The sequence below is a fragment of the Chinchilla lanigera genome, unplaced genomic scaffold (genome assembly GCF_000276665.1).
Source record: "Chinchilla lanigera isolate Chin_1 unplaced genomic scaffold, ChiLan1.0 scaffold00046, whole genome shotgun sequence".
NCBI lineage: Eukaryota > Metazoa > Chordata > Mammalia > Rodentia > Chinchillidae > Chinchilla > Chinchilla lanigera.
This window is the reverse complement of record NW_004955447.1, coordinates 10061981-10082288: the sequence shown is the minus strand read 5'-3', so window position 1 is coordinate 10082288 and position 20308 is coordinate 10061981. Positions and strand designations below refer to the sequence as shown.

Genomic DNA, 20308 nt, shown 5'->3' with positions numbered 1-20308 from the left:
GCAATTGGCAAGAGACCAATAAAATATTTGGGGAAGAACTCTTTCCATTTTATTTTGTTTCAACATTGCAGTTAAAATCTGGAGAGACGGCAGCCAACATCGCTAGAGAGCTGGCCGAGCAGACCAGAAACCATCTGAATGCTGGGGACATCACCTACTCAGTCCGAGCCATGGACCAGCTCGTGGGGCTCCTGGATGTGCAGCTCAGGAACCTGACCCCGGGTGGAAAAGACAGCGCAGCTCGCAGTTTGAACAAGGTAGGGACCCTGCTGTGCAGATCTTCAAAGTTGTAAAATGAGTGAAACTTCCCTGCTTATATTTCTTCATTTTATATAATAAAAGAAGTAATCATTGAAAAGAATTGATAATCTGAAAAGAATTGATAATTGTATTTACTTTACAATTTAATTATCATAATGGCAGCATTTGACTTTAAGCCAAAGAAATAATAAACAATAACTGCTCATAAATATTTGAAATTTACTATATTATGTTTCATAGTATAACGCCTGGTTTTGTGAGCTAAATTCTGACAAGAGTAACTTGGATTATTGCAATTTATTTTAATTCATTTTGTCTTCAAACTTTTATATTGGAAGAGCTGACAATATATGTGTGTAATCCCTCCGTAGGAATTTAGAGAATAGAGAATAGAAAGAATATTAATACTCCAATATAAATGAAATATTTAAACCTAATTAGTATTACTTTAAAAATTCATGGTGCAACTGATTTTTAACTTTTAGTTCATTTTGATTTTTAAATTACTCAGATTTTGTGTCACTACCATTAAAATTTTTGAACTTTAAATGTATTTTAGCAAATTTGAATTGTAAATAATTAAAATCATATTTTAAATTTCAGAAAATATTTACTGTGTGTTAATATCTGTATAAATACTAATATAAAATACAAAAATTAGAAAGATTAATATATATTACAGTATTTATAGAATATTACTTAGCTTTACTACAAATTATGACATTTTCAATTAACCTGATGATAAAAAGTATACGAGGATTGATAACACTGAATGGGAAGAATCCCTGGTTGGGATTTGTGTAGTAGAGCTTCTCAGCAATTGAATTTGAATTTCAGATCCTATAATATTTAGATAATCTTCCCACTTAGAAATATGAGAATTGCCAGTGAAAGACTAATGTTCCTCTGTGGAATTCAGTAGAAGGGCATTCCTCTTAAGATTGAAAAATGACTTTGCAGAATTGTCATTTAATGCAGTTAGTTCTTTCATGTCTTACTGCAGTAAGACTCACTCACTCATCAAGGTAGTGGACATTTTTGAAACTAATGATTGTTCAGCACAGAAAAAGCAGGCAAATAGTTTTATCTGCAATGTCGTCTCCAGAAAACAGGTACAATTTTATCTATTGGATATAAATTATGAAGGTTTTTTTTGTCATACTGAGCATGTAGAACTTTTTAAACAACTTCCACTTATAACCTGATAGAACTGCAACTACACCTGATAGCATAATCTACAGCTGCCTGTATAATCTGGCCATGCTATGATTTTAATGTTCTTACCCAGGCTAACTGGGCACTATGAGTGAATAAGGCTGCCAGCTATTGTTTCATAATGCACTGGTGGTAGTAATTTCTGTTTGTGTTAGAATCCGTAACATGACTCGTTACACCGATATTTGTATCTTTGTTTAAAAATGTTGATGTCTGAGGATATCAGGTAAAGCTGCGATTAATGTCACATTCTAACTGGCTACAGCTAATCAGCTTGCCTCCTCTGAATACCAAATAACTACGTAATGGGCAGATTTCCATTTATGAGGCCTTTTACTGCTCTCTTTTGTTCCCCATTTGGCTTTTTCCAGTTGTTTCTGTCATACGGTTTGTCATATGTTAATTTGCATGGCGGGTGAGTAGCGGGGAGGGCAGAGGTTATTCACGTGCTTGCTGCCTTGTCCTCTTCCCTGAAGTTCCCATTTCCCCAAAGCAGTTATAACCGATCAGATTTGCAAAGTCAACTTGGTACAAATCAATTGAGCTCCACACTGAAATCGTGGAGGGTTTAGAGTCCTGTGAAATGAGGACACGAGTCAGTGATCCAAATGACAGCCCCAGCAATTCAGTCGCACTCATTCCTCTCCTAATTCTTTGGAGGAGTAACTGTTTCATGCTCTTTGAAAAATGCATCAATTAGAGTCCGGAGAGCATTAGCTGACAAAAGCATCAGAGGAACTGCTTCTTAAGACTGGATTAATTTTCTTTTTTGTAAAATCAAGGCTACTGAAGGGGGAAGAAACAGTGGGGAAGAAACAGTAGGGAAGAAGGGGAAAAGTCACATCTAATTTAGAAAAATTTGGGCCCTTCTTTAAACGGGGTGAATAAACTGCTATTGTTCATTCCGTTAAGCACTAGGGAAAACTACTTGGGACGGAAGAGGGTGCTGCAAACCTTTTATCTGTAAAAGCACTATTCTATATGGAAACAAACCACAGACTTCTTATCCCACCAAAGTTTCGAAAGTGTATCTTCTTGGTTAAAATTGTCAAAAGAAATTCATCAAGAAATATAAAAAGTGACAAGTTAGAGATTAATCACCTTTTATCAGAAGTTACTTGTGTCTTGATATCTGTTCCTACAATGAAATAGTCATGAAAAGTGGATATTTCTGTTCCAATGAACAGATTTTTTTGTATGTATGAACAAATGCATGATATGTGTACACATTAACCATCTATATTGTCTGCAAACGACAATCTGCTATCTTTAAAATAGGTTCCAAACTTTTGACATCATTTACTTAACTTTTTAGATCTTTATTTTTTTACCCATAAATTAATAACTAACCTGACATGCAATGGATCATTTCAAATGAATGAAGCATATTGATTACAACTAATTTCTACTAAATGTATTGAAAACATTTCTTCCTATCATTAACAGCTTTATACCATCCAATTTTCACTGGGGTTGTTCTAAAAGGGTATTAGCTACTATATTTCAAGCCATTGACTACATTTTGCTGCTGCTTAGCTTTCATTTTCTCCTAGAGGGTAGTGAACCAAAAAGTAAGGTGTTTTGTGTAGATGTGTTCTTTTATTTTTCTTGTTTTCTTCTGTCACTAACTTGTTTTTTCTATTCTGTGTTTAATCTGCTGTCTTAATGGATTCAGCTTCAGAAAAGAGAGCGCTCTTGCAGAGCCTATGTCCAGGTACTTTTTGTGCTTTTATACACGTGATAAGTTGTTGAACTGTCTCTGCTGGTGGTAACATGTGTGGACCTCTGATAGACAATGATAATATACCACATTGCCCTGAGAAGTTTCAGGAAGGGAATGGAGTGGGAGGATGGGAATGGAAGGGCAGAAGCATGACTATGTGCTAAGAAGTAAAACAAAGCATGTCAGTGCCCGTGCTCGGTCAAACCAGAGGAATACAGGCTAAGAAGGAGGGACAACTTGAGGGGGAACAGTGGTCATCACCAAGAGGTGAGTTGGGTGCAAGAGCTGCATCTCGAACTTTTCATCAAGGTAGGTATGAAAACTTTTTATCTGCACTCTGAGTACCAAGTCATTCAGAAATGGTGCTCGGTCAGGGTCCTCCGAAGTGTCAGATTGTCACCTGACTGGGACTGAGGATGGTGCTGGAGTGGGAATGAGGAATTCAACCCGTCCTGAACATAGAATTTTCGGAGGTTTACTGACTGACTCTTCTAGCAGAAACAAACGTGTTAGGACCCATCAGTAAGAGGCAAGGGGAAAATTTTTTGGCAGGAATTTTAGTACACACTCAAAAGAGGAGTGAATATAGGCCCTCAAGAGAAAGAACACCACATAACAGTTTGGAAATCTGTGGAATCTGACAATCTGTATTCACGGACTTGGTTTAGTGGGTAGGGGAGGATCTCCACCCAATGAAAGGTAATACTTTATTTGTAGAGAAAAGCCTATTTTATAGGTGAAAGCAGTATATTCACAGTGAAAGACCATTTGCAAGTAAAAAAGAGGATGGCTGAATTCATTTACAGGTGAAAAGGAATTGCCCAGGTTTAGAGAAGGGGGCCAAATCAAACTGAACTTGTGTCCTGAAACTCATTTTTAATTTTAAAATTACAAGTTTTGTCGTTGTTTTTTTTTTTTTTTTTGGTTTTTCTCCGGTCAGTATGAGAGAAATAGCCTGGGATTTTTGGCATAGAATGCTTCAGTTCCAAAATGGCACTCTTTATTGTTCAAGTTTCCTTGTGTCTATCTTACTTTCTCATTGCAAAATTATTAATCCCAATGCAAATGTCATACTTATCCAGCTACTGTGTTTTAGTTTGTTTACAAGAAATAAACCGTATGGTGTGTGGGTTTTGTGTGAAACAGAACAATCCCATAACCAAACACTCTGGCTATCTTTAGAGAAAAGAAAGAAAGAAGGGAAGAAAAAGAAAGAGAGAAAGAGAGAAAGAGAGAAAGAGAGAAAGAGAGAAAGAAAGAAAGAAAGAAAGAAAGAAAGAAAGAAAGAAAGAGAAGGAGAGAAAGAGAGAAGGAGATAAAGGGAGGAGAGAAAGAGAGAAAGAAAAACAGAGAGAGAGAAAGAAAAAGAAAAACAGAGAAAGAGAGAAAGAAAGAAAAGAGAGAAAGAAAGAAAAGAAAGAAAGAAAGAAAGGGAAGGAGAGGAACAGAGTGATAGAGGGAGGCAATATGACAGTGTGACTATAAAATTTATTCTCTATGTGTACAGAGCACAGTATATTTAAAGAGGAAAGCCACCTGATGTGTAAACATATGTCTTCAAGAATCAATTTAATGTTTATAAGATTGGCAGTAAATAAAAATGAAAATTAAGCTGTATCAGTTTATTTGCATTGAAAATAATATAGAAGCATTAACTTTTTACCCAAAACTCGGAAGGGGTTAGGTTGGTGTAAATACAAAGTATTAGCTTGTCCCTTGATATATTTCCAAAGATCTGAATATTCCTTTTTACAATCCTCCTGGCTAATACAAAACTGGGAATTGAATTTATAATGATGAATTGTCTTAGTGAGCATAGAATCATAGAAAAAGAACTAAATGGCTGTAGGAAAAGTTAGCGATTGAGAAAAGCAAAATATATACAGTAAGCATTTTAATGAATGGATTCATTTCCTTATGCTTCCATACAATCATTTGCTTGATTCTGGCTGGCAATTTTTTTTTTTGTGCAACTGCCACATTTTAAAATCCCATGCATGAAATTCTTCATTTCCTCAAAAATATTACAGAATGAAATGGATAATGTCTGTACTCTAGCATCTTACCATCTAGTGTACAATGTTGTTTGGTAAGTGCTGTAGGCACAAGTGCTATTCATCTTTAGCAAATCCATATATTACTTTAAAAACTGTGCCAAACACCTTTTAGTTATTAACCTGTAGATCAGTTAACATAGGTGATAGCTGACAGCTCAGATTTTACTGTCCTCCTATTGTTTGTGAAGTAAACAAAAGACAGCATGGGACTAGGGTCCTAAACCTTGTCTTTGTTAGTGCTAAGTATGAGTAGTATGCATTGCTAAGCAGTCTTGGTCAAACTATAGTCTGGTTGGTCATTATCTCAGGGCTGGTCTGCTATGCCCTGCCAGCATAGGGGAAGTCCTCATTCCTTTAGGTGACTGTGCTGTTCCTGAGATGAGATAGAAGCTGCTGCTTAGAGAGCAGCCACAGGTCCCATCCTGGGGTGATCTGCCTTCAGGGCTTGCTTTTCCTGGGATCTTGAACATATCTTTGTTACTTTTCCTATGATATCTTCAGTATTGAAAGAGGATGAGAGAGGTTAGGAGTAGTCAACCTTGTATTATCAGTATAAAGACAGATACTCTTCAAGTGACTAACATGTTCATGTGCAGAGTTGAGCAGGAATCTGATCAAAAATTTAAGGTAGCAAAGGAGGCAGAACAATGGGAAGCTAGAGAAGCCAAGTTTTTATCCTGCTGATCATGACCTATCAAATGTTTGCAGTCACAAGTAAAGTGTCACAGTTTTTAGCTAAAATTATGCCAAATATAATGCCTAAAGCCCTTCTAGTGTATATAGTACTTATATCATTGGTAACTCCGAATTTATTCTGAATGTAGAAACAATAGGTATCAAAACTAGACTCAAGTACACTAAAGTATTTTTCAGTGAGAAGTTTCATGGAATAATAACCTATATGTAAATGATCAGAAGTGGGATTGTGTATTACTGAGCAGAACATTCCTGCTTCACCAATACTCTGTTTGCATTTGGTCTGATTAGATATTTAGTCAATAGCTGAAACATTTATTTACAGGCAGTCAATTATAACACCAGGAAATCAGCCATTGAATAAAATGTGCTATTAATTTTCCATCAGAGATTCATGTTTGAATGACCATGCATTTCATAGATTTAAATACTGAAAGGCTAATTATCCCAATGGTCTCATGAAAAGGAGCATAGAATGCAATCAAAAACAATCCTAGTATTGCTCAAAAATGATCTTCAGTATTCAGTGTTAAAGAATAATGATTTTATCTCTTGCTCACACTGAGCTTATTCATATATATGTAATAGAGTTGTATGTTATACAATGTATGATTCCCAAAACAATCTTTTCCAAAACATCCACAATTTCATATACATCAAAATTCATTATTTTATAAAGCAAAATATAAATTAAAAGCTTATTTTCCTATCTCTGTATAAAATCCTCTTTTTCCTTTTAAATTTCATTCTCAGAAAGTATCCTTATTATCCTTATCCTAACTGCTTCAAGTTCAAAATGAAACTCAAGAAAAAAAAATATTACTAGATTAATTCATCAAGGGAATGACTGTAGGAAGAGAAAAGAATCTAAATATCTGTGACAATCATGCTGGCTTTTCCACTTGATTGGCTTAAGAGTTACCTAGCAGATTAACAAACATACTTCTGGGTGTTGGATGGATCGTGGAGGTAGGATTTGGGGCCGTGCATCTGGTTTCTGGCCCCTTTCCTCTCTAGTGCTGTTCCCCTCTTCTGCTTCCCAAGCACCATGAACTGAGAGGCTTCAACCCACCAATCCCTTCACCATGAAGTTTTAGCATTGGATTATAGGTCACTGAAACTATGAACCACAATAAACCTCATCTTTAAATTGCACATGTTGAATGTTTTCTACCAGCAATTGGGAAGTTTTTCAGTACAGAAATATCAAAAGTGGGGTCATAGATATGCATATATCTGACCATATTTCCAGAACCTTTTGGAACTGGTTGCGGGGAGGATTTTGAAAAGGTTTGGAGTTGTGGGCTAAAGAAGCCGTAGAATTGTGTAAATAGATTGTGATGGGAAATTTTGGTTGGATGTCTGAAAATCAGAGTGTTGGTGGGCATGGGGACAGCTAAGGCCAGGATCATGAGGTTTCAGATAAGCATGGGGACTCAATTGGAAAATAGTCCAGAGGCTATGATTGTTATACCCTGGCAGAAAATATGTCTCCATTTTTTGATGTGGAAAGACTTTGAGTAAGACTGAAAGTTGAGGTGGTGACTCATTGATCTGGTGAAGGAAATTTCAAGGCCACTCAATGGTAAGATTGTGGCATGGGTACTGATGGATTTTAGGTATGTTTAGAGCAAGAATTGGAAGCAAAAAGCTGAGTCAAAAATATTTGAGAGACTTAAAATTTAGGCCCCAAAAGAACTATGTGTAATTTGGGGCCAAAGGTGGTATGGTTGTTGAAGAGATTAGTGCTATTCAAAAGAAAACAAGTACTTTGAACCTAGACCAGAAGAAAAATGCCTTTGAAGTCATCTCAAGAATCAGCAAGACTCCACTCAGGGCAGGGTAAAAATTGCTACAGTGTAATCCTTCTCATTTGAAAAGAAACTCCTGAGGATTCTTGCTCAAGAAAGATCTGGGACATTTCTTTCCTGGGATTTATTTTTGCATAATCAGCCATCCAGGCAATTAGAGGCTCCTGCAGCCATGGTCTAAGGGAGCCTGGCTTCTGCTTGGGCTGGCACCACACCTTAACCTTGTCCATGTGATGGTAGCATTTTTAGGCATGCAGAAAGAAAGAACTTTGTGGACATAGAGGCTTACAACCAGATTTCAAAGAAACACCTGAAGGCCAAACCGTGTGCCCTGTGAGGTGTGTATGTGAAGCTATGGGAAGGAAGACAAATGTGCAGTCACAACACAGGAAACTGAAGATGCCTGGAAAAAGAAACACCTAGTAAGGAAAGCTGTAGACTGTTATGAGAGCAATAATGTGGTCTGCAAACAGCAGGGCCGGTGGAGTAGGGTTACCCAAGATCTGTGGAAATCACACCTTAACTTCCGTGTGTCTCAGATATTGGACACAGGACAACAGAATTCCATCTTTACTTTGCTAATTTTCAATCTTGCTATCATCTGATTCTTTTCTAGGCTCCATTCTTTTACAGTAGGAAAGCTGTGCTATTATATTTTAGGATTGAGAAACTGGCCTTTTGAACTTTACAGAAGTTCACAGCTACAAGTTTCCCGTAAGTCTTAGAGGAGGCATTGACCAGAGCTTTTGAGAAATAGTGGAACTGTTGATATTTTGGGGTAAGAGATTAAGTACGATATAAGGTCCTTGTTGCTTCTTCTGTGGAACTATTCTTTTCTGCTTCTGAGCCACCACAGACTAAGCAACTTTATTCACCACACTCCTCCACTAGCGTGTTTCTGCTTGGACTGCACCCTCTGAGACTTTAAGCCAAATTAAGGCTCTTCGCCTGTAAGTTGTGGATGTTTGGTACTTTTTCTCAGTGGGAAAGCTGACCAATACAGTCTGAGTCCTTGGAATATTAAGAGGTCAAGGAGAAGAGAAGCTAACACTAGAGAACAAAAGAGCAGCATATGCAGTGGGAAGATCAGAGGAGGATGACAGCGTGGAATCACTTGAAGTTGTTATTTCAAGGAGGATATGATGTTAATTGTTGCTGAATCTGCCCAGAAGTGCTGAAGCAGCTTTTAAAGAGAAAAACAATATAAACTTCTGATTAGCATAAAAAATCCCAAAGCTGAGGTATCTACATTATGATATAAGTATCTAAATATTTTTGCTCTTTTCTTTCATTTTTTGGAATTATTAATGCAGACGTTTTCTGAACCAGAGTTGCTGCTGCTTGCACCTCTGACAAAGTGCAAATTGAATTATGCCACTTTTACTCGTGGGCCTGTGCATAAGACAGGAAGGATTCTAAGACCCATTTATACTGCTAGGAAGAAATTAATGAGTATTTTCAAGTTCCTTGTTTGGTCACTTAATTGGCTGTGTGACAAAGAGCTCCGTGGTGCATGTCAAACAACTTTCGTAGTCCTCTAATGATTTGTGCTTTGCTTGACTTGTGATACTATTCTGTGTGGCCTGTCAGGCTGGATATCCTTGTTAAAGTGGCTAGAATAAATTGGCTAGCCGTGTGCATACAGTGTAGTATATTAACTACAGCAACAGGGAGTGCTTTTAGCAGCTCTTTCAAGAGATTTCCATGTTTGCCCATAAGCATCAAAGCCAACCCAAACTTTCATTTAATATAATTAAAAGGACATCTGAAAGGAGTTTGAATCACAGCAGGTTCTTGTGGTTCGGTAACTCTTTGTTAAAGTCCTGTGAACTTAATATACTTCACAGCTTGATAAATCTTCACTTGATTTGTGTCAGTAAGAGAGAAAATATAAATCTACACCCTGCGTGTTTCTTATGCCCAAAATCCTTTTTAAAAAGACACGGAGATCAAAGAAAGTAGCTTCTAACTACAAAACCAGAGTAATTTTTTTTAGATAAAGGAATAGTTAGAAAAATTCCCTCTTCTAAGTGGTAGTCATTAAATGCTGCTACAAATCAATCATTGAGTCAAAAGACAGTAGATCACATGTATCAAAACTAGAGTCAATTCATAAATTTAAAAGACCTCCAAATTACAGTGACAGGCATTGGTGGAGATCCTGCTTTGACGTGGGAAGAACATCATTTTGGAAATCTTGCAACACTCTGGCAAAATATCAGGTTAGGCAGAGATAGCCTCTTTACAAAGTTATATCTTACTCTTCCACTTGCAAATTTCCTATAATTGAGGAAATGTATCCACTACTGTGTATACGGACATGATTTGTGGATGCATCAGAAAGTTATTCTGGTGATGAGGAGGAAAAAGCTCTGTTCTTTTTCTAAAAGTCATGTCTTCACCTACATCAAAAGCATTGTCTCTTTCTCTCTTTTGTTTTTTACCAACTTGTGTTCTCTTATTTAATTTCCAGATCAAAGCCCAAGTCATTACTTAATTGTAAAACTGTTTATTTAAAGTCCATTCTATGCATCATTTCCTCCTGAACACACACTTACTTCAGAAGTTTTAAATAGGTAACACATAAATAGATATTATTTCTGTGCAAATGCAAAAGGACACACATCAATTTACTTTGCTTTTTCTTTAATAGCTTTATGATCACAAAGCTAACCAGCAGGAAAAATATATTAAAAACAGCATTACAGTTTTAAGACCCTACTTTCTGAGCTATCTTTAGCTTTTCTGGTACAGGTCAGAAAAAAAAATTGGAAATTTTAAAATATTATTTGCAGTGACATAACTTCCAAATGGCTTAGGACCAACCCAATGACTCTTTTTAGGGCTATGCCCAACAAAATTATAGTTTTTATATTTCTCTTACCTAATGTATAAATTTTGTAGACAGTAGTAACAGAAAATTAACTATGGTAATGGAAATAAACCAGTCGAGAGCCTATATTTTAAAACTGCTGACAAGGTGGACCAGGACCTGTTTGAGAGCTCCAGGAAATCCTTAGCATCGAGGCTGCCAGTCAGTTTTGCTTCATTACCTTCAGCATGTCGGTTCCACCCTGCAGATAGAAGGTGGCCACTACATGGCTACTAGATGGCTCCTTAGGTTCAAATGATCATGCCATGAAGTCTGCAGACAGGAAGATGGAAAGGACAAGCAGCTCAAGGATTTCCTTTCTGTATATTTTCCAGACATCTGACCCAACTAGTTTTGATCATATCTCAAGGGCTACTGTATTTGAACACTGAAATACCACACTGATAATTATACAGTTGTAACAATTCTGTGTCTCACTCAAAAACAATGTTGGGCAACTGGCATTCTCAGAGATGCAGAAAATAATTTCTTTTTCTCATTTAATGATACATAGTAAAAGCTTCATCCAGTTTTGATGTAATAGCCCCAAATATACTTATGGCAATAGTCGGCTTACCTTTGAACCTGAAATACACACGAAAATGGTCTTTTGGTAATTGTTAGTCATGATCTGAGGTTATTTTAAAAAAATTTACATTATTCCAAACTATTCTCAAGCTACATTTTCCTTCCTTTTTTTTTTTTTATACTGGGACTCGATCTTAGGACCTTGCGCTTACCAGACAGGTACTTATGCCACTGAGGTATATCCCCAGCCCCTTTCCTTCCTTTTAAGTAGTTTTGGAAAAACTGATAAGGTTTAAAGTTCAAAAGGTAAAATAATAACTGTGTCTCCTTCCCTAACAACCCCTGCACCGTCATCTCCGGCACACCCCCTGTCTGGTCTCCTGCACGGTGCTTTGTTGGAGGTGCGTAGTTCACCCTTGCTTCTCAACTCGCCCCAAACATTCTGATCCTCTTTGCCAATGCCATCACTGTTCCTGGCTTTTTAAACATCCTGCTAAAGAAGACTTTTGACTCATGGCCTTGTTTCATGATGTTTCTTTCTGAATCTTGTCATACAATTACAGAACAGTGTTGTTCTCCTTATCCAGAATAAAGGCGTTGGGAGTGTCTGTGGCAGGCTCACGTGATGGGTGGTGTTCCTCCATGGATGAGGAAATGAGTGTAGGAACGATCACAAGGTGTATTTGCTTGGTGGTTTATATCCACGAAACAACTTAACTGATGAAACATGTTGAATATATTACACCAACAAATAATGGAACATCTTGAGCCACTGGGAGAGTGAGTTAGGTTTTGTATGGATTTTGAAAGATGCATATGATATATTGCCAAGTAAAAATAAGAAAGCAAGCAAATAGCAAAAGACGATATGACTGCATAGATAACATTTGTTTGTGTAAATATAATGTTGAGAGGATCCACAACAAACTGTCAAAGTGATTCTTTTCAGGTGGAATTGCAACGATCTAAAAGTACATTTTCAGATTTTATAGATCCATATTTTTAAACTGGTTATAAGGTTGTTCTTTTAAGAACTAATAGATATTATTTTCTATAATAGTTTGGATCTATGGAAACATTACTCAGTAGTGCATGTGTCTTCCCCTTACACATGCAAACACAATCTCCTCTCCCATCATGTAACTTTATGTGTATATACAGGGATAGCTGTATTGCTGATGTCTGTGGTTTATTGAAAGGAACAGTCAAGGCTTAAAATTTTCTTTTTCTTGACCAATTTGCATGCTTGATTCTGGTAATCAGAATGACTGATCTGAAAACAACAACATGCAATATAAGAACCATGGTTGAACTCCTACCATCTTGTATGGTGAAGCTCTGCATCATCTCCAATGTTGTTTTTTTTATACCTGTTACTGTCTTTGGTTGTTTGATCATCTTACATCCTTGTCTGGTGGACTGAGCAACTTGGTTGAAGATAACAGTATGTAATGTAGCAACCATTGTAAATTCCTATCATTTTGTTCGGAGGTCAGGTATCCTTTTTGTTGTTTTTGTGTTGTGTTGATTTTGTTTTCATTGTTGCTTTGTTAGTTTTTTAATTTTAAAAATAAACATATAGTCAAAGAAAATCAAAGGTTCATTCACTCACTTAGGCCATATTTATTAAACTCTTAGGTTTCACATGCTATTCCAAGCACTAGGATTCAGGGGTAAAGACAGGATTTTTGGTTTTGTAGCCTTCACACTATATTTTAACAGGCTAGAATCTGGGGATGAATTAGTAAATTAGTCAGGCAACCAAAGTAATAAAATAGGATGATGGCAGAAATGGTATGGAAAGAATTAAAGCAGAGTTACTTCATAAAAAGTGACTGCTACTTTAGATTTTATGGATCAGGGAGGATTTTTCTGAGGTAATGAACATAAAACTGAGTCCTGGCAATATCAGACCAGTCTTGTAGGGTACACAGGGCGAAAGAGCACTCCAGGTCACTCAGGCACATGTCGTCAGGTGAGAATGTGCTGGAGAGTGCTGAGAATAAAAAGTTCAGTCCTTGTAAAGCAACGGATGGAAGGAGAATACAGCTATAAGAAGGTAAGGCAAGTTTTGCAGGATATGTTTGAATATAAACTTCCTTTTCCTCTGATACTCACTTTTCTAACTTCACTAAGTACTGTTTACATGATTTTCATTAGTTAACCAATTGCTTTACACATTTCCAAGTTCTTCCCTTAATCTATTCTCTCTACTGCTGAGTCATATTTAAAAATTGGAAATCTGATCATTGCTTGTCCCTCCTCAAAGACTGTCTATGAATCTCTTTCGACCTTTGAGAAAATGTTCCCCTTTTCACACCAGTGTTCAGCTGTCTGACTTCTCTTGCTAATCACCTTTAACTGGCCTCTCCACTGTCCTTGGAGCCTATAAGACCAAACTGCCTAAGTACTTGTCATTCAGGTCTCCGCCTTTACATCCTTTTCTGCCTAGATGAATTCTAAATAGCTTTGCTTTCACCTTCCCTTCATCTCAGTCACTCTGTCCTCTCTGTCAACACTCACTTCATATGCCAATTACTCTACAGAAGCATTTTGTCCACTTAGTTTAGATAAGTGCCCTCTTGTGAGAACTTACAACATTCTCAGTTTTCTTCAATGGCCACAATTATCAAGTTATATTTTAATCTCTCTCTTATCTCCATCACTGAATTGCTTGGAAAAGAACAAAGCTACTTCTATTTCTATATTCTCAGGAAGTTGTAAGTTGTACTCAGCATGTATTAAATGATCACTGGATATTTACTATTTAAAATTGGTTACATTTTGAAGGATCAACTAGACAAAATTGTCCAATGAAACATCAGAGTTAAACCACATGATTGATTAAATACACTTTAACAAATAGATATCTACAAGGTATTTCATACAACAACAACAGAATCATATTTTTCTCAACAGCCCTTGGAACTTTTTCCAAAATAGATCATATCTTAGATCAGAAAGCATGCTTAAGTAAATACAAAAGAATTGAAACAATCCCTTGCATGCTCTCATATTATAGAGGATTGAAGGTGGAAATCAATAGCAAATGAAGCCATAGGAACTAGGCAAATATATGGGATTAAATAATACCTCACTGAATAATCAATGGATCACAGAAGAAAGTAGGAAAGAAATTTTGAAAATTCCTCAAACCAAATTCCAGTGGAAGTACAACATACCAAATCCTATGGGACATGATGAAAGGAGTCCTAAGAGAGAAGTTTACATCTGTAAGTGCACACATAAAATAGAATGGAGCAATCCAAAATAAACACCCTCAGGATGCATCTCAAGGTCCTAGAGAGCCCAAACCATGCAAATCTGAAACTAAGAGAAAGGAAGAAATTATTAAAATCCAAGTGGAAATTAATGACATTGAGACAAAAATATTCATTACATGAATCAAAGAGCCGGTTCCTTGCAAAGATGGGGAGATCTCAAACTGGGAGGAGACTGAAAGGAGAAGAGGAGTAGATGAAGGATGAAGATAGACGTGTGTAGTCAGCAGCTCCCCCACAATGAACGTATTTATGTACTACGTGTTGCACACATATACCAATAAAAAAATTGAGAAAAATTTTAAGCTCCAGGCCCATATTACCAAGTGTCTAATTGTGTATCCACTGATGCTTACCAATGCTGGCATTAATCCCCCTTCTTTCCTGCTCCTCATTCCACCTCTTCAGGCCTTTACCCTCACCACTTCCCTTGTTGAGATCATTAATGGCTTCATGCTGCTAAATGAATGGTCAGTGATCAAACTGTATCTTACTTAACCAATCAGAAACAGCTGACATGTCGCTCCTTCTTCTTTGGCACAGTCAGAAGGTCAACTTGCTTGATGTTGTCTCCCACCTAATTAACACTTATTTCTTGTCTCACTACTTCCTCCTGTTCTCCCCAAACCCTTAGGTTTGGAGCATCCCCAATACAAGACTTAGACCTCTGCTTTTATAAGTCACTCCCTTGGTGACCTCATTGATTAAATGTGTCACCTATGTGCCTGTGATTCACAAATGTTACCTCCTGCATTGGAGAGTCAATTTGCTAGCTAACTTCCCAGTATCTTTCTTTTGTGTCTGAAAGACACTTCGAAGGGCCAGGAATATAGCTCCGCTGTTCAGTGCCTGCCTGGCAAGCGCAAGGTCCTGAGTTTGATTCCCAGTACCTATATATATGTGAAAGGCAGCTTGAACCTTCCATGTCCAGCTGAAATCTCAGTCTTCACCTGCAAGCCAGTTTTATATGCCATCTCCAGTATCTCAGTGATGTGGTTAAGTTCTAACTGCACTGACTTCATTCACCTTACTCCAAACATATGACTTGAAGTTTTGGGAACATGCTTCATTCCTCTTGCATTGGGGCTCACTCCAACTGTCCTACTTATTTCATAATCCTCATCCCATGCCCACTTCATGCCTCATTCGAGATCCTCTCATTTGCCATGGCATTTTGTGTCTTCTAATATTATATACTTATTTTGCTTACTGTAACAGAATGTCCTATTTTAGGTGTTCTTTCTCTGCTTTGTTTAAGATGTATCCCAAGCTTCTAGAAAAGAGTTGGCACAGGTTAAATGCTCATGCCACTTACTGAATGGGGAAACACCCTACTTTGAAATAATGAAACAGAAAATTGAACGGATTGTCACTCAAAACAATCTCTCTGGTTTTCTCCTTAATTTATAATCGTCTCAGAGAGGAGATGAAGAGGAGATAGAGAGGAGAACCAAAGTTAGTTCAAAAAGAAAAAATTTTGGATACTTTCATGATTAATATTTATTGTCATCGTTGTTGTTGTTGGCATTGAACCCAGAGCCTTTCACTTGCTAGACACACACGTTACCAGTCTCCTAACTTTAAAACCTATGGAAATCCTCTTTCTTTGACTTCTATACCGTACTCTTTTTACAGTAACTTTTTCACGTTCCTTTTGACCCCTCTCTTCTCAGGTTTCCCTGTGGTTCTGCGCCATAGTCTTCTCCGTAGTCTCAATTTTTGCAGGTACTGGAGTCTCAATTTATGCAGGGGATACTATACTCTAATGGTGTTTAGTGAGCCAACTTCAATTTCCGGTGCCTATGCTATGTCGAGAGCAGATCTCCTGCACGAGCCCCATTTCTCACCAGACGTTTCTAATTGCTATTGTTCAGGGACTTCGCACACGAACTAGGAACCCTGGGCTCCGCAGGCCCCTCAGTCTCCTCCTGGCACACACGGGCACCATTCCCACTGAAGAGTAAACCCTTCCTTCTTTTCATTCTGGAGGGTGCTTTCACTTTGTCTTCCACGCGTTCGACATGTTGGGCTTCTTTATTTTCCTCACTAACCAGCTTTAGTTAATCAACAAATCACTTTACATCATCTTTGGAATCTCTGCTTTTGAATGTAGGCATTTGAATCCCAGTTCTACCCCAACTTGGCTAATTAAGCCTTTGGCAACTACTTCTGAGTGTCAGTGTTTTGACTGTGAAGTTAGATGTTAATAATTTCTACCATACTCCGTTCCTGTGAAAATAGGAATTGTGTGGAAAGCATCCATGTCAGGGTCAGGAACATATGGAAAGATCTTAGCCATTGTAATGTTTGTGTTTCCCCCTCTGCAGAATTTTCCAATGCCTCCCTGCTGCCTTTAGGAAGTATGAGTGTACTTGGACATGATTTGCAACCCTCTCAGTACCTGGTCTTGCCGCTCAAATACAGGCACTCGAATCGCCTGTTTCTTTTAAACCTGTACCTTTGGTCTGTGTTGCATCCCTTGCCTCATGGTTGAATTTCAGCTTAGAATTCTCCTGCTTTAGTCGAGGCACTGCCTCTTATTTCCAGGATAAGGCTTACCTTGTTGAATTTTTTGTTTTGTTTTGTTTTGTTTTGCTTTTTTTCCAGTATCAGGAATCGAACTCACGACCTCGCGCTTGCCAGGCAGGTGCTGTGCGGCTGAGCTACATCCCCAGCCCCTGTCTTGTTGAATTTTAATTACTTGTTTAATTGGCCAATCTCTCTATATTATCACAATGAGGAAGGAGAAGCAGCTAGCTTTTTTGCTGCATCCCAACTGACTGTGATGTTGAATGTTCTCAGCATTTGTGGAATGAATATTGAGTTAGCCAGGAGGTTGGGTCCAATCTGTAGCTCTGCTTTACTCTTCTGCTAGGACACAGATCTCCTTAACAGCGTTCAGTGGTCTCATGCTAAACTCAACTACTTTTTAAGAGTGATACAGTCAAATGCAGTTTATGAAAAACAATACTTCTGTGAACAAGAAGTATCAAAGAATCAAATCTTGTCTATGAAATCTTACCTTTCTCCCATTCTTCTATTAAAGGTCCTTATTACTGTATTAAGGTCAGTTGTACTACACAACCTAATTTTAATTACAACTTGAAAATGCCAATATTTCACTGTAATATAAAAGGGAGTTCAGAGATTAGTAGTTTTTATATGCTTGATAGTATTAAATGACAGTGGTTATAAAATGAACCAAGGTTTATTGATCAGATGTGTAAATATCAGTCACTCAACTTGACTTCTAATAAAAAATCTGCAAGTTATAAACTGTTTTTAAGACTTTTTGAGCACTTGACCTTTAAAATTTTGATTTGAATTAATATCTAAATCCAGATTGGAGTACAAAATGCCTTCCTCAGTAATTATTTTAAGCTTTGCCTGTGTATATTTTATTCCCAGGTGAAAACTTCATATCTGAAAGTCAGAAAGAAAGAATAATTGAAGAAAACCTCCTTTTTGTTTTCTCTAATTGTGAGTCTAATTCAGTGTAGCCATGGCTGGCTAATCTCATCCCTGTGCAAACAGCCCAGAACGCTTCCACACACCAGGAAGGCAATAGCGTCAATGAATATGTGCTTTGGTGTTGAGCAAATACTGTATGCACCTCACAACCATAAATACAGTCAGAGAGCAGGAGATGAGTGCATAGTAGACCTGAAGTCTTACTTCTTTTCCCAGAATATCCTGAGATTTAGGAATAAAGAAGAATGCTTATAAATGTAACTTGATGTGTAATAAATTAAGAGAAAACATTATTTAGCATAATATTAGGATATATATTGACAAACATGTTACATTTAAGAGGACCTAATGAAAAACAGAGATATTGAAGTGAAGAATAAAATATAATTTATATTACTAGGCAGTTTTTTGCAAAAGTGTACTGAAAGTTTATTAGTTTAGATTTAGCTAGGCGTGGTGACACACACTTGTAATCCCAGCAATTGGAAGGCTGAGGCAGGAGGGTTGCTGTGAGTTCTAGGTCAGTCTGGGCTACATAGTGAGTTCAAGGCCTGAACTCCATAGTGAAACCCTCAAAAAACAAACCAAAAAATCTACTACTGTGAAGTAGTTATTCTTAACTTTCAAATGGTCTACCTAATGTAATTTTTCATGAAATTTCTTATTATATTTTGTAGCTTTGAATTTCTTCTTCTGAGTCCAGGAATGTACACGCATTTTCAGTGTTCCACTCAAAAGTGTCTGCCTCCTGGGGTCTTTTTTTTGATCCTGACCCGCAAGTCCATTGCTTACTGCCCCATTTGTGTGGGTTTGTAGCTCTGCTTTGTGTGAACTTGCCCTGGCACATAGCCAAAGTAAAAGGCAACTCTATATTTTCCTTCTTTTCTAACTTCACCCTATAGTGCTTTCCCTAATTCTTTAGATATCACACAAATTTAGTAAAATCTCATTGAATACTTTTGTACCCACATAAACTTCTTTTAGGATACTTTTTAGGAGACATGGCAAAAAAATTATAGACATAAAAGTTGCTTCCAGTTTTCTTATTTTGGGCAAGGCCATTAATGTTTGATAATAAAAATAACTTAGCCTTGTATAATGATTACTAATTAACACCCCGAGAATATCAAGGCAGCAACGTTTACTCTGGGAAAACACAAATGATCATGATCTCGCCCCTCAGGATATTGGATCTAGTGAGATGATCAGACACAGATATGGAACTTCTATTGAAGATGAATAGGCACCTGCTATGATCTGAACATTGTGTTCCCTGTAATTTATTTGCAGAAATTTAACAGCAAGTATACTGGTGATTGGAGGCTGGGCACAAGGGCAGAGCTCTTGAGAATGGGACTGGTTTCCTTCCAAAAGACTGGGAGTTTGATCTCCTAACACCGTGTGAGCATACAGAAAGTGAGACCTTCTTGCACGCAAACTCTGTTGGGTCCTTAATCTTGGAATGCACAGCCTCCTTCACAGACTTCATGAATCTGTGAAATGACCATGGATCAGGAAACATGGCTAGTTGATAAGTTTTACTCTTCACAATTGTTCTTTGCTCTTATACCATTAACCAGTGCCTTCAGGGACACCACCGTGTGGTATGAAACTGACTGAAATGTGAATTTTCACTAGATGGCAAGTCGCTCAACAGAGAGCAATTGAAACTGTTTTAGTCATGTGGCCTGCTTCATGCGGACTGCCTTTGGTCCAGTGCAAGTTCTAAAACAGCCATGTAGGTAAATGAATGTCTGAAATATTTTTAATGATACATGGTACAGAGCAAAAAAGAAAAAAAATAGGCAATAAACTAAGGAGGGGGAAATTCTCCCTAGTTCTGCTAATGATGTAAGGGCTCCTGAAGCAAATGACAATTAAGCTTAAAACTTAAATAATTTCACAATTGAACAACTCATCTTCGGAAATCTTCACTGGTAAAGCTGTGCATCTTTTTATGAGTCATCCCTTCTGAGTCATTTATTTCCCTTCTTCCCTCCCTTCCTTCCTTCCTCTCTCTGTGTCTCTGTCTCTGTCTCTGTCTTTCCTTCTTTTGCAGCATTGGAGATTGTTCTCAAGGTCTTCACACTGAGCCATACTCCAACTATTTATTTACTTATTTATTTTTGAGACAAGTTCTTGCTAAATTGTCACTAAATTGCCCAACTTGGACTCAAATTGGGTGCCTCCTGCCTCAGCTTTCAAGGATGCAGGGACTGTGAACATTTGCCCACATGCCTTGCTTTTTCATGTGGAAAAAGAAAGGAAACTATGTTCTCCAAGTGATGTTGCTCACCTTAGAGCTAGACCTTTGTGGCTCACACAGGTAATATGTATGACTGATGTATTTCTCACCATTGATACTTTTGTGTATTCCTGCTAGAGCATCTTAA

At 37.5% G+C, this 20308-nt stretch overlaps 1 protein-coding gene across 11 annotated transcripts in view; it reads left to right on the top strand.

Annotated features, from left to right (window-relative positions):
* The window catches only part of Adgrl3 (adhesion G protein-coupled receptor L3), a 796065-nt gene that overhangs the window by 626455 nt on the left and 149302 nt on the right, over nt 1–20308 (top strand). For 9 of the 11 annotated variants that reach the window (XM_005392863.2, XM_013518568.1, XM_005392854.2 and 6 more), the window contains 2 exons: nt 72–257; nt 3152–3190. In XM_005392863.2, coding sequence (XP_005392920.1) covers nt 72–257; nt 3152–3190 — 225 coding nt within the window. The remainder of the gene's footprint in view (nt 1–71; nt 258–3151; nt 3191–20308) is intronic. The other 2 variants (XM_013518570.1, XM_005392859.2) reach the window with 1 other exon arrangement.